This window comes from Schistocerca serialis, chromosome 11, assembly GCF_023864345.2.
Source record: "Schistocerca serialis cubense isolate TAMUIC-IGC-003099 chromosome 11, iqSchSeri2.2, whole genome shotgun sequence".
Lineage (NCBI taxonomy): Eukaryota > Metazoa > Arthropoda > Insecta > Orthoptera > Acrididae > Schistocerca > Schistocerca serialis.
In genome coordinates this window covers 86,477,867-86,503,455 of record NC_064648.1, presented here as the reverse complement: position 1 = coordinate 86,503,455, position 25,589 = coordinate 86,477,867, and the positions used below count along the sequence as shown (strand labels likewise).

At 39.7% G+C, this 25,589-nt stretch overlaps 2 protein-coding genes across 10 annotated transcripts in view; both read left to right on the top strand.

Annotated features, from left to right (window-relative positions):
* The window catches only part of LOC126426959 (zinc finger protein 726-like), an 809,906-nt gene that overhangs the window by 357,285 nt on the left and 427,032 nt on the right, over nucleotides 1-25,589 (top strand). For all 9 annotated transcript variants that reach the window (XM_050089076.1, XM_050089080.1, XM_050089074.1 and 6 more), the window contains exon 6: nucleotides 11,330-11,389. In XM_050089076.1, the coding sequence (XP_049945033.1) occupies nucleotides 11,330-11,389 (60 nt within the window). The remainder of the gene's footprint in view (nucleotides 1-11,329; nucleotides 11,390-25,589) is intronic.
* LOC126426958 (uncharacterized) overlaps nucleotides 1-25,589 on the top strand; it is a 474,113-nt gene that overhangs the window by 356,811 nt on the left and 91,713 nt on the right. The gene's annotated exons all lie outside the window — the stretch shown is intronic.

Sequence of the window (25,589 nt, the reverse complement as noted above, 5' to 3'; positions counted from 1 at the left end):
CTCATGGATGTGGTAGTAGGTGCCTTTCTAAGTGGCAAATTGTAGTTACAGCCTGTAAGAGTTGTACGAGTTCTCATACACATTCCCTATCAAAAAAGTGAAGTATACATTAGGGGATGATTAAACAAAATGAAACTACATGGCTTGTGAGGGTATGTGTTGTTGTTTAGGTGCTTACAGAACTGAATCAAATTTACAGACAGGGTGTATATGCTCTGGGGCAACTATGTAATCTGGGAAAAACCTGGTAATTTTTTAGAATTCTTGGAATTTTTCATTGTTTTAGTACTCAGTTAAATGTTTGTAATTTTAACAGTTGAGAAACAATAAACAGCAAAATGTGTCAAAGGTTTTACGATGAAGACTGTGGAATACTTCATAACAGCAAACTGCTGCCAATGAGCGTGACATCACAATTGCTTACATTAATTTCGTTTGAGCAGTTGCCAGGAGGCTCACATGCATTCACAGTTACATTGCTTATGGGCAGTACCTTTTCCCACTTCTGGCTACTTGAAGAGTGGCAGTTCATGTATCATCAGTAGTAACAAGTGGCCAGATGCTACCTAGAAAAATTTTTCTGGCACGCCCAAGCTGCCAGATTTGTGCATGCGTAGAGCAGTCTGGGTTGTAGTGGGGAGAGATTTAGTCGCCACATGAGCCGTGTTTACATTTAGTGATTTTGCTGTTTTCTTCTCATTTACAGTTCTCAAGTCAAAGGAAAATACAATGGGTTTCTTTGATTGGTAACTGGCAAGTGAATTAAAATACATTCACATAATTATGGAAGGCTAAAATACGTGATTAGTTTCAGTTTTTCCGATTTTATTTGCATGGTTTTGGGCAGTCAAGCATTAATCACCTTCCAGGACAATGAAGTTATTTTTGTCAGCTTGCTAAATAAATATGGCTTTAACTAATCTTTTCCACAGAGACAGTCAATTTAATGGAAACAAAGTGTTTCATTCCACACAATTGGCTAGTTTCATCTGTTCACCGACTGATGACCTTAGATGATAAGGTCCATAGTTCTTAGAGCCATTTGAACTGTTCACTGAATTTCAAGTGTACATTTTTATCTTCTGTCATGTATGGCATTATGCCATAATAAAGAACCAAACATGAGATAATGCTGTACTGGTATTCAAAGAAAATTTGCATCCTGAAAACGGCAGTTAAAAGCTGAATATCAGGCTAGGTGTCCTATTCCATTTTTAATCTGAACATATGAATGTGCACTTTAAGCAGAATTATGCATTTAGTATGGTTTACAAAATTCTGATGCTCCAGTAGCATCTGATGTTCTATTTCTCTTATGTTGTCAACGAACACACACACACACACACACACACACACACACACACACACACACACACACACACACACGAACATGTGAGCTTCCTATGTCATTGTAGTTGCCCATACACTGTAACGCATGTTTTCTGGCTCTTTCTGGAAACTGCTGAAAAGAACCTATTTCTAATAGGTCACAGGAAAATATTGTGAATGGTACCTTGAAAAGTGTACTTTCAAAGTAAATTTCTTTTTATGCAAGATGAATTATGTTACGTGTGAGGATGTGCAATGAATTTCTTAAATCACAGGGTGTTGACTCTCATTTAAAACTTGACAATTGAGGACTAGCCACTTAGAAGAATTTTGAGCCCAGAAAACCAGACATTGTCAATATGTAAAATTTTACTTTCACATTTGTGTTATTTATCTTAAAATGTAACACACGCAAAAAGACCAATATTATATGTGGGAGCTTAGCTTTTCTTGTAGCTACATTACGTACATTAATTTAAACCATTAACTTTTCCTATTTGTGTGTTCATGCTACTTAACAGTGATACTGCTATTGGCTGACTACATCACATGTGGTATGCTCTGAATCTCTGCTGTCGTTTGCTGGTGAGATCACATGATATAAGCTATGATTGGCTTTAAAAAAGCACAATTCAATCTTGATTTCAATGCTTCAGAAAGTAATGTGCTGTGTTTGGTGAAATTCGAATTTACGCCTGCATAATACAAATATGAAAATATGCAGCATAAAATTTGCTGCACATCAGATATTTCCAAAACCTTTTTTTGTGAGTTTTTTCGTTCTCTGAAATGCCAGGAAGTTCTGCCTGGTGTATAAAACCTTTATGATTCAAAGGATTGATATTTTTACAGTTCTAAGTGAAAGTGTACTGTCACTTATCATGGAAAAAGTGTATTTTTCACCTTGGAAGAAGTGTATTTGAACATAGGAAAAAGTGCTTCTTTAACAGGGAAATCTGGGAAAAAATTCAAGAATTTTTTGTTGTTTTCTTTTCTGCTTATAAACCCTGAAAGAACTTGAACATCATAAAGCTGTTGCATCATCTCCTGAAGCAAGCTGGCCCACAACAGTTGTAACCTAGTCCTTGGTATACAAGGCCTCGATGGAGTTGACACCTGAGCTGGTCCCCACACATTGTGTTTAGGACAGATCTGAGGATGTTGCTCGCCACAGGAGTACTTCAATCACACGAAGACAGTCCAGAGGAACATTCCATGTATAGACAAACTTTGTACTTTTGTAAATTGGTGCCATAAGACTGTAGGTTGGGTTTTAACACATGACAAAGTATTTCTGTGACATACCGTTGTGCTGTCAGAGTTCCCTCAGTCATTACCAGCCATGACTTACGTCATACACATTGGCTCCTCGCTCCCTGACAGCAGGAGTAACACCATTGTGCCTTTCTAAAATATCAGAGGACTGAGACCTTTTCCCAGGTTGCCACCATACTCACCAACGAGAGCCATGCGGGGTAGTGCAGAAATGTAATTCATTGCTTTATACAATGTGACACTGTTCATCATCAGACCATGCTTCATGGTCACAGCTCTCCTCCAAATGCAGCTGTTTGTGTTATGGTGTTACTGGCAGTGTACACATAGAGCAGTAATTCCATAGTCGAGCTGCTGCTAGTCTCTGACAAGTGGTGCTAGATGACACAGAATAATGTAGGGAGTCCATTATTTGTTCTTTGATGGCAGATGCTGATGTGAAGCAGCTATGAGTGCTGCTTGTGCAATACAGTGATTCTTCCTTGTGGTGGTTAGACTTCATCGACTGGAACCTTGCAAGTATACCTGCCTCTCATTACCATGCAGTCCAGCATCAGGTAATTATTGCATCTGAATGCAGCACAAATTTTGATATTGCATAGTTTGATAAGCTAACCAAATGGAGGTCCACAAAGGCACCTCATAGTCATCACTCAGCATCTTGCAATGTTCTTGCCTGTTATATACCCTACCAGGCCAGTTAACAATAGTAAACCTGATCAACACTATTGTACTCCGATGGCTGTTCTACTTGTCACAGAAAAATAAAAATTAATCATTAACATACCTGCTGGTAGCATGTACTTTTTTCACTTTTCTTCCATTGACTCAAAGTATATGGCTCACTCCATTGTTGGGAAACATTACTTCACTCACTCAGACATTAACTGCTCACAAATTGAAGATTTGTTCTCCATGTACACTTTGAACGTATTCCATACATGTATTCAAAACTGTAAAAGCTGGTGACTTTAGATACATATGGTGAATTCGTACTGATACAGGGTGTAAGCAATAATAGTTAACAATGTACCAGAGCAGTATAGGAGAAGTAATGATAAAACAATTTGAGCTAGGAAATTTGCGCTCACTCAGACCCGGCAAAACCTCAATTTATCTCACAAAAACCTCCTAAGCCACAGAGCATGCACACAACATGTGACTGGAATATCCTCTGATTTTCGTCTGTGTCCAGGTTAGATGGCTATTTCGTTAACATAGTTAATTTAAAATTCCTGTGAGCATAATGAAAGGAAAAAGTGTTTTGTAAACGTTATGCAAAAACATATTATATTTATAATTAGATGTAAACTTAACTCTTACTAGCACAACAGTTTCATAGTAAAGCAACCAGAAAACAAAACAATTTTATCATTAATTGTGTGCTATTATTTCATAATATTTTGTGCTAAGAGTTATACGAACATCAGTTTTGCATCTTTAAAGTGCAAGAGCAATGGGTTTTAATATTAAAGGCCGATTTTAGACAAAATCTCCTGTGGCAGCATACGCGCTGTAGCTTAGTGTGTATGAAGGCCAATTTGAGGCTGTTTCTTGTCTTCATAGACCACAAGTGTCTTATTTCAGTGTGTTTGTCTGACTTCCCATACACTATTATGATACATTGTAAACAGTTACTCTTTACGTCCTGTATATTATTGCGTGTTACAAAGGTAGCTAATTTTAGACCATGGAAATGACCAAAAGTATAATCACTATGTGCTGCGTGATTTGCCTTTATGCTGCATCTGTACATGCTATATCGTTCCACATCCACATCCATACTCTGCTAGCCACTTGACGGTGTGTGGCGGAGGGTACCTTCAGTACCTCTGTCGGTTCTCCCTTCTATTCCAGTCTCGTATTGATCGTGGAGTGGAGGATTGTTGGTATACCTCTGTGTAGGCTGTAATCTCTCTGATTTTATCCTCATGGTCTCTTCACGAGATATATGTAGGAGATTCCAGATGATGCATTGCATAGGAGGGAACCAACCACCTGAGCTTCTCCAACATATAGCATCTGCAAAGGCCTAAAAGTGCAGTTAGTGCTGAGGTACATGTTGCTGTGCCACATGTAGATAAATGGTACAACTGCTCCTACCAGTAGTTTTGATTTTGATAGACTGGAGGAATGTTAAAAATAAACCAAAGAGACAAATTGTGAATGTAAAAAGTGTGTGTTGTTGAGCAACCCATAACACAGTTTAATAGGAAAAAGATAGTGACTTTGAATGCTGTCTCCAAAAATCCTACAGCCTAGTCATATTATACTGTTACGGTTTAACTGGCACTAAATTAAGACAAAAGTAAGAGTGTGCCAAAGGCAGCAAAAGAGAACTGTTACTTTGTCAGCGTAACATCTTGGTGAAGAGCATTGGTCTTCTCCAAGATAAAGATTGATGTTCATGAAGGAAGAACCGAGGCCCAAAAATTGCCACAACTACCTATCTTTTCTCCAGAAATTGAAGACTAGGAGACTTCAGTGGTCATGTCATATAACTTGCATGCCCGACCATATTTTTAACTAACTGACAGATTTTCCAACTACTCGTTGAAGTAAGTTTTTAAAATGACTGGATAGAATACAGATAACACTGTTGCTGGAGGCAGGATGTTGGGTCTGAACATAAATTTGGTCTATAAATTCCATGACGTACAATACAAAAGTGAAAGAACTGTCTAATTCTCAGCAAAGACCGATGTGTGTTGTAGCATTGGGATGACATCATGCCAGTACATGGTAGTAAATGATGCATCAGAAAATTGGCTTAATTACATTTTCCTTTGAACAGAAGATTGGAATCATTTAAAATTATTGATGATATTCATAAGAACAAAGGTGTGTAAATGTCAACTGATTTGATTGAGGAGGATAAAGAACTAAATTTGGAACCAGAAGGTGCTGAGAATTCTGCATGCATTCATTTTATATATATACTGCATGTGGAGTAAAAGTATGTCATCTGCTTATTGAGGAAGGTGAATGATGCATTACAGTTAATTAAACATCGATTACCTGGTTGAAATTTTCCAGTAATGTTGTGTTATTGCACTTTTCTTATCTTTAGTTATTTGCAGGCTGTCAGGAGCAGAACCTGAGCAGTTGTAGCTATATGTATAACAATACTTGCTGTGACTCTTCTTGATATCAATTCTTTTGTGTACTACATGTTTGTCATGGGTGCCTAAAATTCACATTTATTATAAGCGTAAATTCTTTTAGTGTACATAAGTTGACATAGACCCTGCCCTAATAAGAATACATACTGCTCTCTTGTATTTTCAGACAGGGACTAGGCGTGCTGCTTTAGGGAAACATTGAATATACAGGATGTTACAAAAAGATGCGGCCAAACTTTCAGGAAACATTCCTCACACACAAATAAAGAAAAGATGTTATGTGGAGATGTGTCCGGAAACGCTTAATTTCCATGTTAGAGCTCATTTTGGTTTCGTCAGTATGTACTGTACTTCCTCGATTCACCGCCAGTTGGCCCAATCGAAGGAAGGTAATGTTGACTTCGGTGCTTGTGTTGACATGTGACTCATTGCTCTACAGTACTAGCATCAAGCACATCAGTACGTAGCATCAACAGGTTAGTGTTCATCACGAACGTGGTTTTGCCGTCAGTGCAATGTTTACAAATGCGGAGTTGGCAGATGCCCATTTGATGTATGGATTAGCACGGGGCAATAGCCGTGGCACGGTACGTTTGTAGTGAGACAGATTTCCTGAATGAAGGTGTCCTGACAGGAAGACGTTTGAAGCAATTGATTGGTGTCTTAGGGAGCACGTAACATTCCAGCCTATGACTCGCGTCTGGGGAAGACCTAGAACGACGAGGACACCTGCAGTGGACGAGGCAATTCTTCGTGCAGTTGACAATAACCCACGTCACTGTATGGAGAGTGCTACGGAAGAACCAGTTGTTTCTGTACCATGTACACCGTGTGCAGGCACTATCAGCAGCTGATTGGCCTCCACGGATACACTTCTGCGAATGGCTCATCCAACAATGTGTCAATCCTCATTTCAGTGGAAATGTTCTCTTTACGGATGAGGCTTCATTCCAACGTGATCAAATTGTAAATTTTTCACAATTAACATGAGTGGGCTGACGAGAATCCGCACGCAATTGTGCAATCACGTCATCAACAGAGATTTTCTGTGAACGTTTGGGCAGGCATTGTTGGTGATGTCTTGATTGGGCCCCATGTTCTTCCACCTACGCTCGATAGAGCATGTTATCGTGATTTCATACGGGATACTCTACCTGTGCTGCTAGAACATGTGCCTTTACAAGTACGACACAACATGTGGTTCATGCACGATGAAGCTCCTGCACATTTCAGTTCAAGTGTTGGTACGCTTCTCAACAACAGATTCGGTGACTGATGGATTGGTAGAGGCGGACCAATTCCATGGCCTCCACGCTCTCCTGACCTCAACCCTCTTGACTTTCATTTATGGGGGCATTTGAAAGCTCTTGTCTGCGCAACCCCGGAACCAAATGTAGAGACTCTTCGTGCTCGTATTGTGGACGGCTGTGATACAATACGCCATTCTCCAGGGCTGCACCAATGCATCAGGGATTCCATGCGACGGAGGGTGGGTGCATGTATCCTCACTAAAGGAGGAAATTTTGAACATTTCCTGTAACAAAATGTTTGAAATCACGCTGGTACGTTCTGTTGCTGTGTGTTTCCATTCCATGATTAATGTGATTTGAAGAGAAGTAATAAAATGAGCTCTAACATGGAAAGTAAGCATTTCCGGACACATGTCCACATAACATATTTTCTTTCTTTATGTGTGAGGAATGTTTCCTGAAAGTTTGGCTGTACCTTTTTGTAACACCCTGTATTTTGTTTTTAATTATATAGTTCAGGATCACCTTACACAAATATTATAACCAGCGTTGACTTACGATCAAGCAAGTGTGACCATACCTTCCCCAGGCCTTGAATTGAATTGACTTAGTTGCTTAAACATAGTCCTACACTTTCATTTGTACTGCACATTTAGGTGCTTCTTGACTTATTTCTTGTTATCTAATAATATCCAAATGTGAAAGGAGCAATAAAGCCTAAGGACTGACGAGGAGTTTGTAGCACAGCATTTAGTCCCTTAGACAGAAGGGCACACAATACAGTCTTATTATATTAATTTTCACTCGTTATTCATCATGGTCTGCTAGTATGTTAACAATGAGTTTTTTCAGACTGAGCTGCGTCTACGAAAATCTTACGAATTTGGGAGCACACACATTGGAAAATTTACTATTTGAATCAATTTGTAACAGTAGAAATATGTTTCCAACTCATTATTTTCCCAGTTTAACATCGCTATCAGCAGACATGATGAAGTCAGAAGAGCTGGCCTGGGTAGTGCTGCAGAGCAGTGCAGAAACCTGCCGTGGAAGTCACATGTAGCATATGGTATGGGTAGATCCACTGACAGGGATGTTTGCCTATGGGCAGCTGTAAGCCGAATAGGCCAGTGCTTACACTGAGTTCAACTGTTGTTCACATTGCCTTGCACATCATGCTGAGTGGTGGTTGGTGATCAGCTGACAGCCTCCCATGCCAGCTGCATGCTGAGTTATCTCTAGGATGGTTCAGACTTTTCATTTCCTGTAGACTGTTTTATGGCAAGTTTTCATTTCCTCACCCATGGTATGTTCCCCAGTCATTGTTGAGCCCATTTGAGCCTGTTAAATGTTCACACCTATAGTGTAATGCAGTAGTGTTGCCACTCCGGTACAAATACTAAAATGGTGACGGAACGTTCTTATGTATTTGATGCCCCTATTTTTTGTTTCCCTTTTCCCCAGGGTTAATTTTGGGCCACCATGGACCCAGCATGTGTGCAATACTGGTAGGAATACAAAAGAAGCAGCAAAGAATGACATCACTAATGAACCAGAATGTAGAGTTGCTTCAAGAGCTTGCTCCACCAGCAGCAAACTACACCAATGGTACAGGTTTTTTTCTGTGCCCACAAAGCCCATGGTGTTGTTTGTTGGTTTTGGTCTTCACCACAAGTGCCCTGGGCAGTAATATGTGGCCTTTATTGCCGATTTTCAAGGTCTATTGCTTAAGTGTAGTTTTGTGTGTCCCAGATGTGCTGTCTCTTATACAGATTTGCTGATTTGGGTTGTGATTGTCTACTTAGTGCATGATTCTGAAATTCAGACTAGGGCATTAACTTTGCCCAAAGTTTCTTTAGACAGCATCGCCCAGATAATGGACTCATTTTGGATGATGATGGTGGCGAGGATGTCATTTCTGATAATTGGTGGGAGTGCAGTTAGGTGTGTGTGGTAAATGCGACCCCTGGTGCCCTGCAGATGTCCTGGCCTGCAATTACTAGTGACATCAAATGTCACATGTGGACTTGTGGGGCTTGTGCACAGAACCAGGCTGCATCAGCTACTGCGCCACTTTCTTTCTTGTCCAAACCAGAGCACCCTTGGGACAGGGGGCACGTCACTTGCGTGTGTTTGGTTTTGGACAATAGTGTGATTGTTGATGATCATTGCAATGTCCAATTTCCTGCACATAGCCGAGCTGTCCTACACAATTTAGATTGCCACTGTTCAGGCATTATTGATTATTTTTGCCATTGAGAGTTTCCACAGGACCCTGGTATCCAATAATAGTAGGAAACTTGTGTTGCAGGAGTTTGAGGTCTTTTGTGTCTGCAGTGGGATTCAGTATCTCACTACCACACCATTTCACCTGACATCTAACTCAGACATGGAGTGCTCTGTGTGTACATTTAAGTTCCACATGAAGCAGTCGGTGTATTTCTTTTTCCACAACAATGCATTGTCAAGCTTTCTGGCTACATACCGGGTGACATCAGACAACAGATGCAATCTGGCAGAATGTTTGCATGGGCACACGCCATGGGGCTTCTGTAATTGTTGCACCCAGAGTATCATGCTGTGTTTTTTTCTTAGGGCTGCTGTTTGGCTCCAGTTCTTCAGCCAGTGGCAGGGGTGGCTGCTGGGTATTGTGCTGGGGCACAAAAATTGGCAGTTGTTTGTGATGGATGCCAGTTGGGACAGCAGACCTGTCATGCAATCAGTTGTGCCTGCACCCTGTCGTGACTTCACCACCAGTCTTCTGGTCGTCTAGGTGACAAGATTGGTCATGAGATTGTTTGATGTGTGGACTCCCACTGGCAGCAGTGTGCTTTCCCATTGTCCCCCCTCCACACCATCTGCTGTTCTCCCATTGCCTACAGCCTTGGGCCTAGTGAAGTATGCACCTGCATCTTCTAATGTGGAGCCCATGGATTTTGATCCACTCCTCCTCCTCCTCCCCCGCTCCCCCCCTCTGCTTCCACCTGTGCCTCCACCTCACTTATCTTTCCCCCACTGCTGCTGGTGGACCCCTGTTGGCTCCTCAACTCCATGCCTTTCTGCTGTAATCAGTGTTGTTTGCATTGCCTGTTTTATGAGCTCAGTCCAATGCTGGGTTCTCTCGTTCTGCACTAGACATAGTGGTCAAAGCCTGGCTATTTTCAGTCTTACTTGCCTTTCTTGGGAGGAGGGTTTAGTATTCCCACTAGTGGATGTTGTGATAGAGGCAGATGCCCTTGCCTGGATAACACTTCGTACTAGCGTGTAAGCCACCATGGAGGACACATGCAGTGGAGGGTATGGGCAGGTCCATAGACGGAGATGTTAATTTGTGGACAGCTGTAAGCCAAGTGGGGCAGTACTTACACTGAGTTCATCTACCATGGACCTTGCCTTTCACATTATGTTGAATGTTGTTCCTTAGTGCTAAGCCAACGGGTGCCCATGCCAGATGCATGCTGAGTTATCCCCATGCTTGTCTCTGTAATGATTTATTTCTGTTTTCTGTAGATTGACTCACATGATGATTTTTTGTTTCCTCTCATGGGGTTCTTTTCCCCGGTAATTATCAAGGCTTTGTTTGCCCATGTAGTGCCCACACCAATAGTGTATTGTAGCAGTGTTGTAACGCCAGTGAAGCTACTAAGCCCAATTTGAATGTTTTAAGAAATCTATGTTGAACTTTTGTGATGAGTTGCTCAACAGTGAATTTAGATTCCTCATTAAGAATTGAAATATCCCAGTTGGGATCCATGGATTTTCAACATTTATAAAGGAAATACTTTTGATTAGCATCCAAGAAATACATGGGTTTGTGTTATAATCTGTATCAAAAATTGGTTGTTTCAATACTTCACCTAATATTTAGCAATACCTGTTTTCATAATGTATGAATAAAGAAATGATTCTAGCTCACAGCTAAGTACAGTAAATTCTTATTGTGTCGATAGCATAACCAACTAAAATTTGTCTATGGAATATAATTGAAAAGAATGATGACATTAGCAGGACTTTTTGAGTGGCTGATATTAAGTTACATAATGTGTGTATCTTGTTTGTAGATGTTACTTACTGTTAAACACTTTGCAATACTATCACAATATGTTCTTGTGCGACCATAATTGTATGGGTAGCTTTGTCTCTACAATAATTTGAAATTTGTTTTCAATCATTCATTAGTGTTAAAAAATCTTGATTTCCCATGTATAATGATGACAATACATAACATTTTAAATAAAACCAACAGCGAGATTGCATGCTTTTTCTTTGACTAAGGATATAGTACCAAAAACTAGGGTTCTAAACACAACAGTGTATTTTAATTTTCGTATTAATGCTCTTCAATTTGTGCAGGGTTTGGAATTTGATGACTGTCTTCATGAATGTGACCCATTGGGTATGACAGATGAGGAGGTAAGCCATACTTCTTTAATGCAAAGATGTTATCGTACTTTTATTCTGACTTCAAGCTGCCATATAGTTATTTACTTAGTAAATAAAATTACATTTGAGTGGAAAAATGTGGATGATGTATTGGCTACTATCTAAGATGGTTTGAAACCATGGAAATTTGAAATAGTCTTTTTGTTGTATCTGCAGACTCAGCTGATAGAGAACCAAAAAATCAACGTGTGCTGTGAAATGACATTTATTTATGACTGTAAATAAATAACTATATAAACATTCTTTGAATATTAGTCAGAATTTTAATTTATGTTTGCCATCCCATTGAGTTTATCAAGGTAATTCGAGATTTTGACTGAGAATGTATATTCATGTGGCAGGATTCAGAAGTGGCTGTTTTTAAGCATGATAATGAGATCCAAAGTAATATGTTTACTGAATTGGGAGACTATTTGTGGGGCTGCCTCAGATGTACACATGCATCCACGTGTTTGATAATGTTTTAAAATGTGTGAAAATGCTATAACTTCTAAGAACTCTGTTTTGATAAATGATGAGGTCAGCTTCTATTCTTTGTTGCACTCCCCATATGTTACAGCTGAGGGGGACTTGTATATTTTTACAGTCCAGCTATATATTAATTAGAAGGAACATTAAAAGTATTGTGTTATGTATGACATGCTATGAAAATAAAGCTCTTGGACATGTACAGTGCAGAGTACTGACCTTGATTTAAAAACAAAGATCTTAATTCAATCTCTTAAGTAGTAGACAGATAAGAAAATAGGAGTAAATAATACATCAGGTAGTAATATAATTGAAAGGGGGGGGGGGGGGGGGGAGAGAAATAGGGAGCAAAAAACCACTCTGAGTGCACTGTAGAAAAAAAAAAAAGTATTTAAAAATATAGGAAAATTGATCCTGCTTCCACAAGGGGAAACCTTGACTGAATGAAACATGCTTTTCAGATACATTTTTGTTGTTTCCTGTGCTGGTTAGTTTTATTTCATTACAGAAAAATTGAAGAGACACTACAGTTCAACAGCAGAAAATTGTTATTGAAAGATGATACTGACGTGCTGTTGTTCAAGGAACTTCCACTTGATTTCAGACACTTTATACTCAAATAGTTCAGTTAGTTGTAATAATTTTTAATCCAAATATAAACTAAGGAGTTGCTTCAGCTATATTTGCCTTCTGGTACAACCATCAGTGATGATTGAGGCAAGGATGTCTCCAAACACAATATCAGTACATCTCACTGATGATGATGGAGTATTTTGTTTGCATTACTGCAAGTTCCAGCCAGGAGAAAACTCCCTCTTCCACTGCATTGATGATCAGGAGCAGTAGTCACTTAATGCCAACACTTTAAGGTAAAGCTCACTTGTTCTCTGCGTTGTGTGTGCTATGAGGGTGTAATTATGGGCTTGTCAAGTAAAGAAAACATCCTGTATTTCTGATCACACATTTTGTATGTGTTACAAATATTTTTTGATCTTTCTAATGATAATTGCTGACAGTTTTGCTGATGTTCGGTGTATTCTTAAATTTGCTAACAGCAGATATTTCTACACAGAAATCTCTATGTGGAACATCTTAGATTTTGCAAAGGACTTAAAAAAATTAAAGCCTCTAGGAACCGGTTCTCAGCCTTGCAGTATCCTTAACTTCTTTGCATTTTATGTGATGTAATGCCAGAAATATCCTATCACATATTTCTCATGGTGGAACCTGAAATTCTGTTATTAAATTTGACTTGTTTTGCCATGGATGTTAATGTTTTCCTTGATAAGCAGCCTATTAGTTCTTACAATCTCAATAATTTTAGTGAATTTTTGTTCTCAATTTAATTTCTTCAAGAACAACATGGCAGCTGCGAAAACTGAACTCCCATAGGGAACTAAAGTATTATTATTAGTATTGGTGTTGTTAAAAGAGAGAGAGAGAGAGAGAGAGAGAGAGAGAGAGAGAGAGAGAGAGAGAGAGAGAGAGAGAGAGAGAGAGAGAATGCCAATTACAGCTATTACATAGTCAGTGACTTTTACTTATCTTAAAATTGTATCTTGGATTTTTTGTGAAGATTAATGGTCACCATCTATTTTTCTCACAAAGTCAGTTCACACTTTTATAAACAGCCAAGAGCAGCAGCATGTTGACCCAATATGGAACATCAACTCTATGTCTTGCTGAACTGCAAATGCTGGATGGTGAATTCGCTGTTATGAGAGACTAATGTTCTTACCAAAATTTTCAAGGGTCGTAAGATGAAGGGGCGAGTAGTGGTAGTTGAATTTATCAATTGCTGGAGTGAAATTAATAGTGGATGCCCTTAACAAATGTCATAAGAACATTTCTACTCACTGTGGCAAACAGATAAAGGGTGTTGCACAAACTTTTCAAACCACCGTATTTGATTTCTCCAGAAGATATAACAGCAGCTCAGCAAGAGCAATAACATTAGAAGGCAGTCATATTGCTTATCCTCTTTATCCTTGCATCTTGTTTTCAATTTAGTTATCTAGTTGTTGTTTATTTGTGAGCAGAATATTTGACTGTTGAAGCAGCTTACGTAAAAACGTTTCTGAACAAATACACTACTGGCCGTTAAAATTGCTACACCAAGAAGAAATGCAGATGATAAATGGGTATTCATTGGACAAATATATTATACTAGAACTGTCGTGTGATTATATTTTCACGCAATTTGGGTGCATGGGTCCTGAGAAATCAGTACCCAGAACAACCACCTCTGACCATAATAATGGCCTTGATATGCCTGGGCATTGAGTCAAACAGAGCTTGGATGGCGTGTACAGGTACAGCTGCCCATGCAGCTTCAACATGATACCACAGTAGTGACTGGCGTATTCTGATAAGCCAGTTGTTCGGCTACCATTGACCAAACGTTTTCAATTGGTGAGAGACTGGGAGAATGTGCTGGCCAGGGAAGCAGTCTAACATTCTTTGTATGCAGAAAGGCCCATACAGGACCTGCAACATGCGGTCGTGCGTTATCCTGCTGAAATGTAGGGTGTCTCAGGGATCGAATGAAGGGTAGAGCCACGGGTCATACCACATCTGAAATATAACATCCACTGTTCAAAGTGGCGTCAGTGCGAACAAGAGGTGACCGAGACATGTAACCAATGGCACCCCATACCATCATGCTGTGTGATACACCAGTATGGCGATGACCAGTATGGCGATGACGAATATACGCTTCCAATGTGTGTTCACCGTGATGTTGCCAAACACGAATGCGACTATCATGATGCCGTAAACCTGGATTCATTCGAAAAATGATGTTTTGCCATTCATGCACCCAGGTTCGTTGTTGAGTACACCATCGCAGGCACTCCTGTCTTTGATGCAGCGTCAAGGGTAACCACAGTCAAGGTATCCGAGCTGATAGTCCATGCTGCTGCAAACGTCATCGAACTGTTCGTGCAGATGGTTTTTGTCTTGCAATTGTGCCCATCTGTTGACTCGGTGATCGAGACGTGGCTGCATGATCCATTACAGCCATCCGGATAAGATGCCTGTCATCTAGACTGCTAGTGATACGAGGCCATTGGGATCCACCACAGCGTTCCGTATTACCCTCCTGAACCCACTGGTTCCATGTTCTGCTAACAGTCTCTGGATCTCGACCAACGAGAGCAGCAATGTCATGATATGATAAATTGCGTTCGCGATAGGCTACAATACAACCTTGATCAAAGTTGGAAATGTGATGGTAGGCATTTCTCCTCCTTACACGAGGCCTCACAAGAATGTTTCACCAGGCAACGCCTGTTAACTGCTGTTTGTGTATGTGAAATCGGTTGGAAACTTTCCTCATGTCTCCATGTTGTAGGTGTCGCCACCCACGCCAGCCTTGTGTGAATGCTCTGAAAAGCTAATCATTTGCATATCACAACATCATCTTCCTGTTAGTTTAATTTCGTGTCTGTAGCACATCATCTTCGTGCTGTAGCAATTTTAATGGCCAGTAGTGCATTTATCATATTATTTATGCCAGTGCAGGGTGTTAGTTTGTCCCTATCCATGGTGTCCCTTCCAAACTTCCAAAATTTTAGAATCTCAAGAACAACTTCAGTAGATATGATAATGAAATGGTGTGATATGTTGGAGTATCTCAAAGAAGCTTTTTAATAATCATCAATACACCTCTACATGTTAACAATTGTTAACATGAAGAACATGAACTTTGTTTTCATTTCTTGCCATGTTCTTCGTAACATGTCATGTGTCACTGTTTTAATCACATCAGTATCACATCTTAACATACAATATCATCCTTTTTGGTCACATACATGCGGTCCTTCTCTAATCTAAGCAGGATAATTTTAAGGGAATGTTGGTGGCCAGGCAATGGGTTATCTGTATTCAGTCCAGCAACTGGGGAACTTCATATCCCTGAACTTCCAAACAAATAATGACCAACGTTACAGAGCTCCATCTTGTTGAAAGTCGATGTTGGTTTGCAAGTTTCATATATAAACTGCTCAAACATATCCAGATATGCTGACACATTCACTATGTTTTTTGCCAAGCAGAACAATTCAGAAAACATGTTGTCAGGCATAATCAGATCCTCAGTGTAGGGCTGTTGCAAACATGTTCAATAGTAGTGTGCAGAAGTTCCAAGCCTCGTATCTGAATATCATGTTGATTAACCATTCCTGATACATGGAAGATTTCCTCATCTGAGAATAAACATATTTCTAGAAAGCTGCCATTCATGTCAATATGCTTCAGCATATCCATAGAAAATTATTGTCAGCATGGTTTGTGACTTGGTTACAGAATTTGCACTTTATAGTAATACAGATGGTGATGTATGTGTACTGCATGATGCAGTGTTGATCAGGGAACATCAAAATGCCTGTCGAATTTCTCTTTCCTGAGAAGTGCTTGTCTGATGTCCTCTGTTGCCTCTTCCAAAACACTATGATGTGCACCACCAGATTTTTCAGAACAGTTCCAGTTGCTAGAAACTTATGATCCCAGTTCTTAACTGTTTCGACACCAGGTGAATCACATCCATACAACCTAGGATAATTTCTTTGTACAATAACTGGATATTTTACTTCTACAAACCACACTACAGCTTGTGCTCGCTATAGGCATCATTTTCATTTCATGCAGTCGTGCTGGACTCCAAAGATAATAGTTGGCATGTGATGTGGAAAATTCTCTGAGATGCTTTAGCATATAGAGCAGTTTCATCCTCATATGTACTGTCGTTTTTTTCCTTTCCTTTAGCCTTTAAGATCTGGAAGATTCACTCTTGCAGAAATGATCAACTTCACATGCAACCTTCACAATGTGCCACAGACATTAAGCTAACAACAAAATAAAAATTAAAAAACACCAAAGCACAAAATCTACTACCATAAGAAGAGTATGTGTACGGTAAGAGGAGGTTATCTAATTTAAGTGAACAGTATTACTGTACTTTCAATGGCAGATTTTGCCTACTTGACTTCGCCATTCTCTTCCATCAATGGGTGGGGTGAACAGAGGTGGCTCATAGTTGAAATTAGTGTGAGTGCTACTTCATAAAATCTTTAGCCTTTATTCTAAAATTGTGTAAAAGGAAACAATCATGTATACAAAGAAAATTTGTTCAGAAACTTGATAAAATCATAAAAGAATAAATTCATACAATTTTTACTTCTTAAATGTAAATTGCTACAGTTAAAGCTTGTTCTGTTGATTTTAAAGTGAAAGCCACTCTTCTTGTTTTAAATTGCCCAAACAGATAACATTTTTTGTTGTTTTCTGGGTGACAATGTATGAGTGGAACTCCACATCACATCCCCCCTCAGATTTAATGGTAACAGAGCCTGTTAATAACTGAACATGTATCAAGCATGAAAACAGGAAGGAAAAAAAGCAAAATAGAAACAGTGAACAGTTCAAGCTCAAGAAGCAATAAGGAGCAGTGTAAAACAGCCAGGGCATTGTCGTTCAGTGATCATGGTGTTGGACTGCAAAGTTGACAAGCCATGTTCAAAACTCTGTGTGCCAATTTCTCTCTCTCTCTCTCTCTCTCTCTCTCTCTCTCTCTCTCTCTCTCTGTGTGTGTGTGTGTGTGTGTGTGTGTGTGTGTGTGTGTGTGTGTGTGTGTGTGTGTAGGTAGGTTTCCCTTGTGTGGAAATGGAAACTTAACTTCATTGAAAGCACTGCCAACACATTTACCCTTTCTGCATTCATAATGCATCTTAGAAAAGTTTTCATCCTTTCCATTGTTAAAAGCAGCATTCTGCCTCTTATTTAGTCATGGGAACTGCAACAGTCTAGGTAATTACATGATATAAGAGGCCGTCAAATGAAAATGAGACACATGGAAGAAAACTAAGTAAACCATTTATTATTTTAAAAGTAACTATCGTAACTACTAATACATTTATCCCACTGTGAGGCAAGACACTCAGTGCCTTCATGGTAAAATGTTTGCAGTTGCTTCTGGAACCATAATTGTGCCCAGGCGTGCACCTCTTCATCCGAAGAAGATTGCTTGCCACAGGTGTCATTCTTCAGGGTTTCAAGAATAAGGAAATCACCTTGGGAGGGATTGCAAGTGTGGAGGATGTGTAAGTGAGACCTGTTGAAACTTCTGCAGTATGCTCAAAACAACAATATGTGGCCAGGCCCGCATGTTATTGAGGTTTTTTCAGCTACACTGCTGAAGTTTCACTGGAAAGTCCATACTAATTCTTCATAGAGTCCTAATTTCTCACCTTGCACTTTCCGTATTTATGAGTATAATCATTGTTCTGTAGGCCACAAAAATCTTCTTTCTGTGAAGGCATTGACCATCTTGCTTCACAGTAGGAAAAATGTATTAACATTTATGGTAACAACGTTTGAAATAATGAACAGCTTACTTCCTTTTTCTGTCTGTCTCATTTCTATTTGACTGCCCCTTACGGATTACATGAGCAATATCATAGATATCAGACATGTAGTAGATTACTTTTAGTTCAGTTTCAGGCTTTTCTTTGTCAATAATGGTATGTGCTTCACTGGTCAGTACTATCTTCTCTGTAGGATGTCCATTCTTAAAACTAGTGAAGCATTTTCTTTGAATAATTTAGTATTAGAATATCTACAATTATATCAACACACATACAGTCCCACACTCCCTTAGCTTCTCCAGTGAGTGTCTTTGAAGGATTCTAGCAGGATTTTGGGGCTTTTTAGAGCAGTCCCGAAATTTTTTTTGTACTCGTTAACTTTAAATTTGCTAATGTCTTGTGATTATGTTTATTTGCAAATTATGTCAACATGAGACATGGTATGATGACATTGTTATCATTTAGGTGTTCTAAAATTCATGTTGCTGCTGCTGTGGCTTTATCTGCATTTGATGTTGGCCAATTTCAGTAAAGCAGCTTTTTAAGGGTTGTAAATTTTCATGCATTCTGTTTATGCTTTAGTATAGAAAATTATGTCTTACGATTAGATTAGATTAGTTTAGATCAGTTTTTGTTCCATAGAACCAAAAAATGAGATGATTCTCATGGATGTGGAACATGTAAGAAAGTTGTTGTTGCGGTCTTCAGTCCAGAGACTGGTTTGAAGCAGCTCTCCATGCTACTGTATCCTGTGCAAGCTTCATCTCCCAGTACCTACTGCAACCTACAGCCTTCTGAATCTGCTGAGTGTATTCATATCTTGGTCTCCCTCTACGATTTTTACCCTCCACAGTGCCCTCCAATACGAAATTAGTGATCCCGTGATGCCTCAGAACATGTCCTACCAACCGGTTCCTTCTTCTTGCCAAGTTGTGCCACAAACTCCGCTTCTTACCAATTCTATTGAATACCTCCTCATTGGTTATGTGATCTACCCATCTAATCTTCAGCATTCTTCTGTAGCACCACATTTCGAAAGCTTCTGTTCTCTTCTTGTCCAAACTATTTATCATCCATGTTTCACTTCCATACATGGCTAAACTCCATACAATCACTTTCCAAAACAACTTTCTGACAATTAAATCTATACTCAATGTTAACAAATTTCTATTCTTCAGAAACGCTTTCCTTGCCATTGCCAGTCTACATTTTATATCCTCTCTACTTCAACCATCATCAGTTACTTTGCTCCCCAAATAGCAGAAGTCCTTTAGTACTTTAAGTGTCTCATTTCCTCATCTAATTCCCGCATCATCAACCGACTTAATTTGACTACATTACATTATCCTCGTTTTGCTTTTGTTGATGTTCATCTTATATTCTCCTTTCAAGACACTGTCCATTCCATTCAACTGCTCTTCCAGGTCCTTTGTGGTCTGTGACAGAATCGGTGAACCTCAGAGTTTTTAGTTCTTCTCCATGGATTTTAATTCCTACTCCGAATTTTTATTTTGTTTCTTTTACTGCTTGCTCAATATACAGAGTGAATAACATCGCAGAGAAGCCACAACCCTGTCTCACTCCCTTCCCAGGCAATGCTTCTCTTATATGCCCCTTGACACTTATAACTGCCGTCTAGTTTGTGTACAAATAGTAAATAGCTTTTCAGTCCCTGTATTTTACCCCTGCTACCTTCAGAATTTGGAAGAGAATATTCCAGTCAACGTTGTTAAAAACTTTCTCTAAGTCCACAAATGCTAGAAACATAGGTTTGCCTTTCCTTAATCTATCTTCTAAGAGAAGTTGTGGGGTCAGTATTGCCTCACGTGTTCCAATATTTCTACGAAATCCAAACTGATCTTCTCTGAGGTCGGCTTCTACCAGCTTTTCCATTCGTCTGTAAAGAATTTGCGTTAGTATTTTGCAGCTGTGACGTATTTAACTTATAGTTCGGTAATTTTCACATCTGTCAACACCTGCTTTCTTTGGCATTGGAATTACTATATTCTTCTTGAAGTCTGAGGGTATTTCGCCAGTCTCATACATCTTGCTCCACAGATGGTAGAGTTTTGTCAGGGCTGGCTCTCCCAAGGCTATCAGTAGCTGTAATGGAATGTTGTCTACTCTTGAGGTTTTGCTGTGACTTAGGTCTTTCAGTGCTCTCTCAAACTCTTCATGCAGTATCATATCTCCCATTTCATCTTCATCTACATCCTCTTCCATTTCCATAATATTGTCCTCAAGTGCATTGCCCTTGTATAGACCCTCTATATACTCGTTCCACCTTTGTGCTTTCCCTTCATTGCTTACGACTGGGTTTCCATCTGTGCTCTTGATATTCATGCAGATGGTTCTCTTTTCTCCCAAGGTCTCATCAATTTTCGTGTAGGCAGTATCTATCTTACCCCTATATGCCTCTACATCCTTACACTTGTCATCTAGCCATCCCTGCTTAGCCATTTTTCACTTCCTGTCAATCTCATTTTTGAGACGTTTGTATTCCTTTTTGCCTGCTTCATTTACTGCATTATTATATTATCATCTTTCATCAATTAAATTCAGTACATCTTCTGTTAACCAAGGTGGTACAGACAAGCAGTCGTGTGAATTACTCTTGAACACATTATCTGAAAACTGTCTTGAGCAGCTAAATCAACAGCCAACGCGTAATGGAAATAGTTTAGATCTGGTAGCCACAAACAGACCAGACCTCATCGACTGTGTCAGTGTTGAGACAGGGATTAGTGATCATGATGTTGTCATTACGACTATGGTTGTGAAAGTTAAAAAGTCTGTCAAGAAGGCTAGGAGAGTATTCTTACTAGAAAGAGCAGATAAGCAGTGGTTAGCACCCCACTTAATAAATAAATCGACTTCATTTACGTCTGGTACAATGGACATGGAAGAATTGTGGTCAAATTTTAAACACATTGTAAATCACGCATTGGACAAGTATGTGCCGAAAAAGTGGGTTATGGAGAGAAAAGTCCCAGCGTGGCTTAACATCGCAATTTGGAGAATGCTCAGGAAGCAAAGACAGTTGCACTCGCGGTACAAGAAAGATCGGGAGAATGAGGACAGGCAATAGTTTGTAGAGATTAGTACTGCTGTAAAAAGAGCGATGCGTGAAGCATACACCCACTACCACCGTCATACCTTAGCAAAAGATCTTGCAGAAAACTCCAGGAAATTCTGTTCTTACGTAAAATCGGTAAGCGGGTTGAAGGCTTCCATCCAGTCACACACTGATCAGTCTGGCCTGGGAATGGAAGATTGCAAAACGAAAGCCGAAATTTTAAATTTAGCATTTGAGAATTCTTTCACGCAGGAGGATCGTACAAACATACCGCCGTTTGAGTCTCGTACAGATTCCCATATGGAGGACATAGTGATAGACATCACTGGGGTTGTGAAGCAGGTGAATAGGTTAAAAATAAATAAATCGCCGGGGCCTGATAGGATTCCAATTCGGTTTTACAGAGAGTACTGTACTGCATTGGCTCCTTACTTAGCTTGCATTTATCGTGAATGTCTTGCCCAACGTAAAGTCCCGAGGGCCTGGAAACAAGCGCAGGTGACACCTGTATATAAGAAGGGTAGAAGGACTGATCCTCAAAATTACAGACCAATATCCTAACATCGGTTTGGTGCAGGATTCTCGAACATATTCTCAGTTCGAATATAATGAATTTCCTTGAGACAGAGAAGTTGCTGTCCATGCATCAGCACAGCTTTAGAAAGCATCGCTCCTGCAAAACGCAACTCGCCCTTTTTTCACATGATATCTTGCAAACCATGGATGAAGGGTATCAGAGGGATGCCATATTCCTTGACTTCCAGAAAGCGATAGACTCGGTGCCCCACTGCAGACTCCTAAGTTAGGTTTGAGCATATGGGATTGGTTCCTAAATATGTGAGTGGCCTGAAGACTTCGTAAGTAATAGAACCCAGTACGTTTTCCTCGACGGTGAGTGTTCATCAGAGGTGAGGGTACCATCTCGAGTGCCCCAGGGAAGTGTGGTAGGTCTGCTGTTGTTTTCTATCTACATAAATGATCTTTCGCATAGGGTGGATAGCAATGTGCATCTGTTTGCTGATGATGCTGTGGTGTACGGGAAGGTGTCATCGTTGAGTGACTGTAGGAGGATACAAGATGACTTGGGCAGGATTGGTGATAGGTGTAAAGAGTGGCAGCTAATTCTAAATATAGATAAATGTAAATTGACGCAAATGAATAGGAAAAAGAATCCCGTAATGTTTGAATACTCCATTAGTAGTGTAGCGCTTGACACAATCACGTCGATTAAGTATTTGGGCATAACATTGCAGAGCAATATGAAGTGGGGCAAGCATGTAAAGGCAGTTGTGGGGAAGGCAGATAGTCGTCTTCGGTTCATTGGTAGAATTTTGGGAAGATGTGGTTCATCTGTAAAGGAGACTGCTTATAAAACACTAATACGACCTACTCTCGAGTATTGCTCGAGTGTTTGGGATCCCTATCAGGTCGGATTGAGGGAGGACATAGAAGCAATTCAGAGGCGGGCTGCTAGATTTGTTACTGGTAGGTTTGATCATCACGCGAGTGTTATGGAGATGCTTCACGAACTTGGATGGGAGTCTCTAGAGGAAAGGAGGCGTTCTTTTCGTGAATCGCTACTGAGGAAATTTAGAGAACCAGCATTTGAGGCTGACTGCAGTACAATTTTACTGCCGCCAACTTATATTTTGTGGAAAGACCACAAAGATAAGAGAGATTAGGGCTCGTACAGAGGCATATAGGCAGTCATTTTTGCCTCATTCTGTTTGGGAGTGGAACAGGGAGAGAAGATGATAGTTGTGGTACGAGGTACCCTCCGCCACGCACCGTATGGTGGATTGCGGAGTATGTATGTAGATGTAGATTTCTACTAGCCCTCGTCTTTTTACCCACTTGATCCTCTGCTGCCTTCACTACTTCATCCCTCAAAGCTACCCATTCTTCTACACTGTTTCTTTCCCCCATTCCTGTCAATCGTTCCCTTACGCTCTCCTTGAAACTCTGTAAACTTTGTGGTTTAGTCGGTTCATCCAGGTCCCATCTCCTTAAATTCCCACCCTTTTGCACTTTCTTCAGTTGTAATCTATAGTCATAACCTATAGATTGCGGTCAGAGTCCACATCTGCCCCTGGAAATGTCTTACAATTTAAAACCTGGTTCCTAAATCTCTACCTTACAATTATATAATCTGTCTGAAACATTCCAGTATCTCCAGGCCTCTTCCATCTATTCAACCTTCTTTCATGATTCTTGAACAAAGTGTTAGCTATGAGTAAGTTATGCTCCGTGCAAAATTCTACCAGGTGGCTTCCTCTTTCATTTCTTACCCCCAATCCATGTTCACCTGCTACATTTCCTTCTCTTCCTTTTCCTACTATCATATTCCAGTCACCCATGACTCTTAAATTTTTGTCTCCCTTCACTATCCGAATAATTTCTTTTATCTCATCATTCCTTTCATCAATCTCTTCGTCATCTTCAGAGATAGTTGGCATTTAAACTTGTACTACTGTGGTAGGCATGGCCTTCATGTCTATCTTGGCCACAATAATGTGTTCACTATGCTGTTTGTAGTAGCTTACCTGCACTCCAATTTTTTTATTCATTATTAAACCTACTCCAGCATTACCCCTATTTGATTTTGTATTTATAACCATGTTTTCACGTGACCAGACATCTTGTTCCTCCTGCCACCGAACTTCACTAATTCCCACTATATCTGACTTTAACCTATCCATTTCCATTTTTAAATTTTCTAACCTACCTGCCCGAGGTAGGGATTTGTCATTCCACACTCCGATCCGTAGAATGCCAGTTTTCTTTCTCCTGATAATGACATCCTCTTGAGTAGTCCCCGCCCGGAGATCTGAACGGGGAACTATAATTACCTCTGAAATATTTTACCCAAGAGGATGCCATCATCATTTAGCCATACAGTAAAGGTGCATGCCCTCGGGAAAAATTATGGCTGTAGTTTCCCCTTACTTTCAGCCGTTCGCAGTACCAGCACAACAAAGGTGTTTTGGTTAGTGTTACACGGCCAGATCAGTCAATCATCCAGACTGCTGCCCCTGCAACTAGTGAAAAGGCTGCTGGACCCTCATCAGGAACCACACGTTTGTCTGGCCTCCCAACAAATACCCCTTCGTTGTGGTTGCACCTACAGTACAGCTATCCGTATCACTGAGGCCTGCAAGCCTCCCCACCAACAGAAGGTCCACAGTTCATTTGGGGGGGGGGGGGGGTCAGAAAGTATAACATAAAAAACATAAATCATTTAAATATAATGCTCTCTACCTTGATCATTTGTCAGGAGATCGTCAAAATAGGCAAATACATTACAGTAAACTGGAACTGTTAATATTTACAGAATTATTACACTGTAGGACTGAAGGATTGTTATTTACTTTCAATAAATTTATCATACACAAAATATCTAATGTGCTGTCAAAACTGAAATTCAACAGACATTTTTACTAAAGCTGGTCTAGCAGTCTCTGTTAAAATATTCATCTGTAGAGTAGAAAGAGTTGCCTCTCAAAAAATCTTTCAAGCTCTGTTTAAACTGTGCTTCATCTGCAACCAAGTTTTTAATGGTTGCTGACAATTTATTGAAAATGTGTGTTCCTGAATATTAGACCCCTTTTTTACCAAGGTAAGTGATTTTAGGTCTTTATGTAGCTTGTTCTTAGTTCTAGTGTTGATAGTATCTGTTGAGCTGTTGGTTGGAAATAGAGATATATTATGTGCAACAAATTTCATTAAGGAATAAATATACTGAAACGCAGTGGTTAGAATACAAAGTTTCTTGAACAGGTTTGTATATGATGATCTTGAATTTACATCGAAAATGATTCTTAAAAGTAATCAAAGTATGCATTTTTTTTATATTTATATCTCCTATGTCTGACATCATTCTCATTGCAAATACAGACTTTTTTTAGGCACTTAAGCAATTCTGCGGTATGCCCTTCCCAACAGAGTTTATTATAGAGTTGTAACCTCAGAATTTTAATACTGTCAACCTCTCCAATCTGCATATTTTCATATGTTAAAGACGTGCTGCACGGAAATCTCGCACAGGTTCTGAACTGCATATAGCGGGTCTTATCAAAGTTTAAAGACAGTTAATTAGCTTTAAACCATTTATTAATGTCAGTGATAATTTGCTTAGCAACTATTTCTAAATCTGTACTTGACTTGCTACTTACTTCAATGTTTGTATCATCTGCAAACAAAACAAACTTGGCATGTGTAAATGTAACAGATGAGAGATCATTAATGTACACAAGAAAAAGCAATG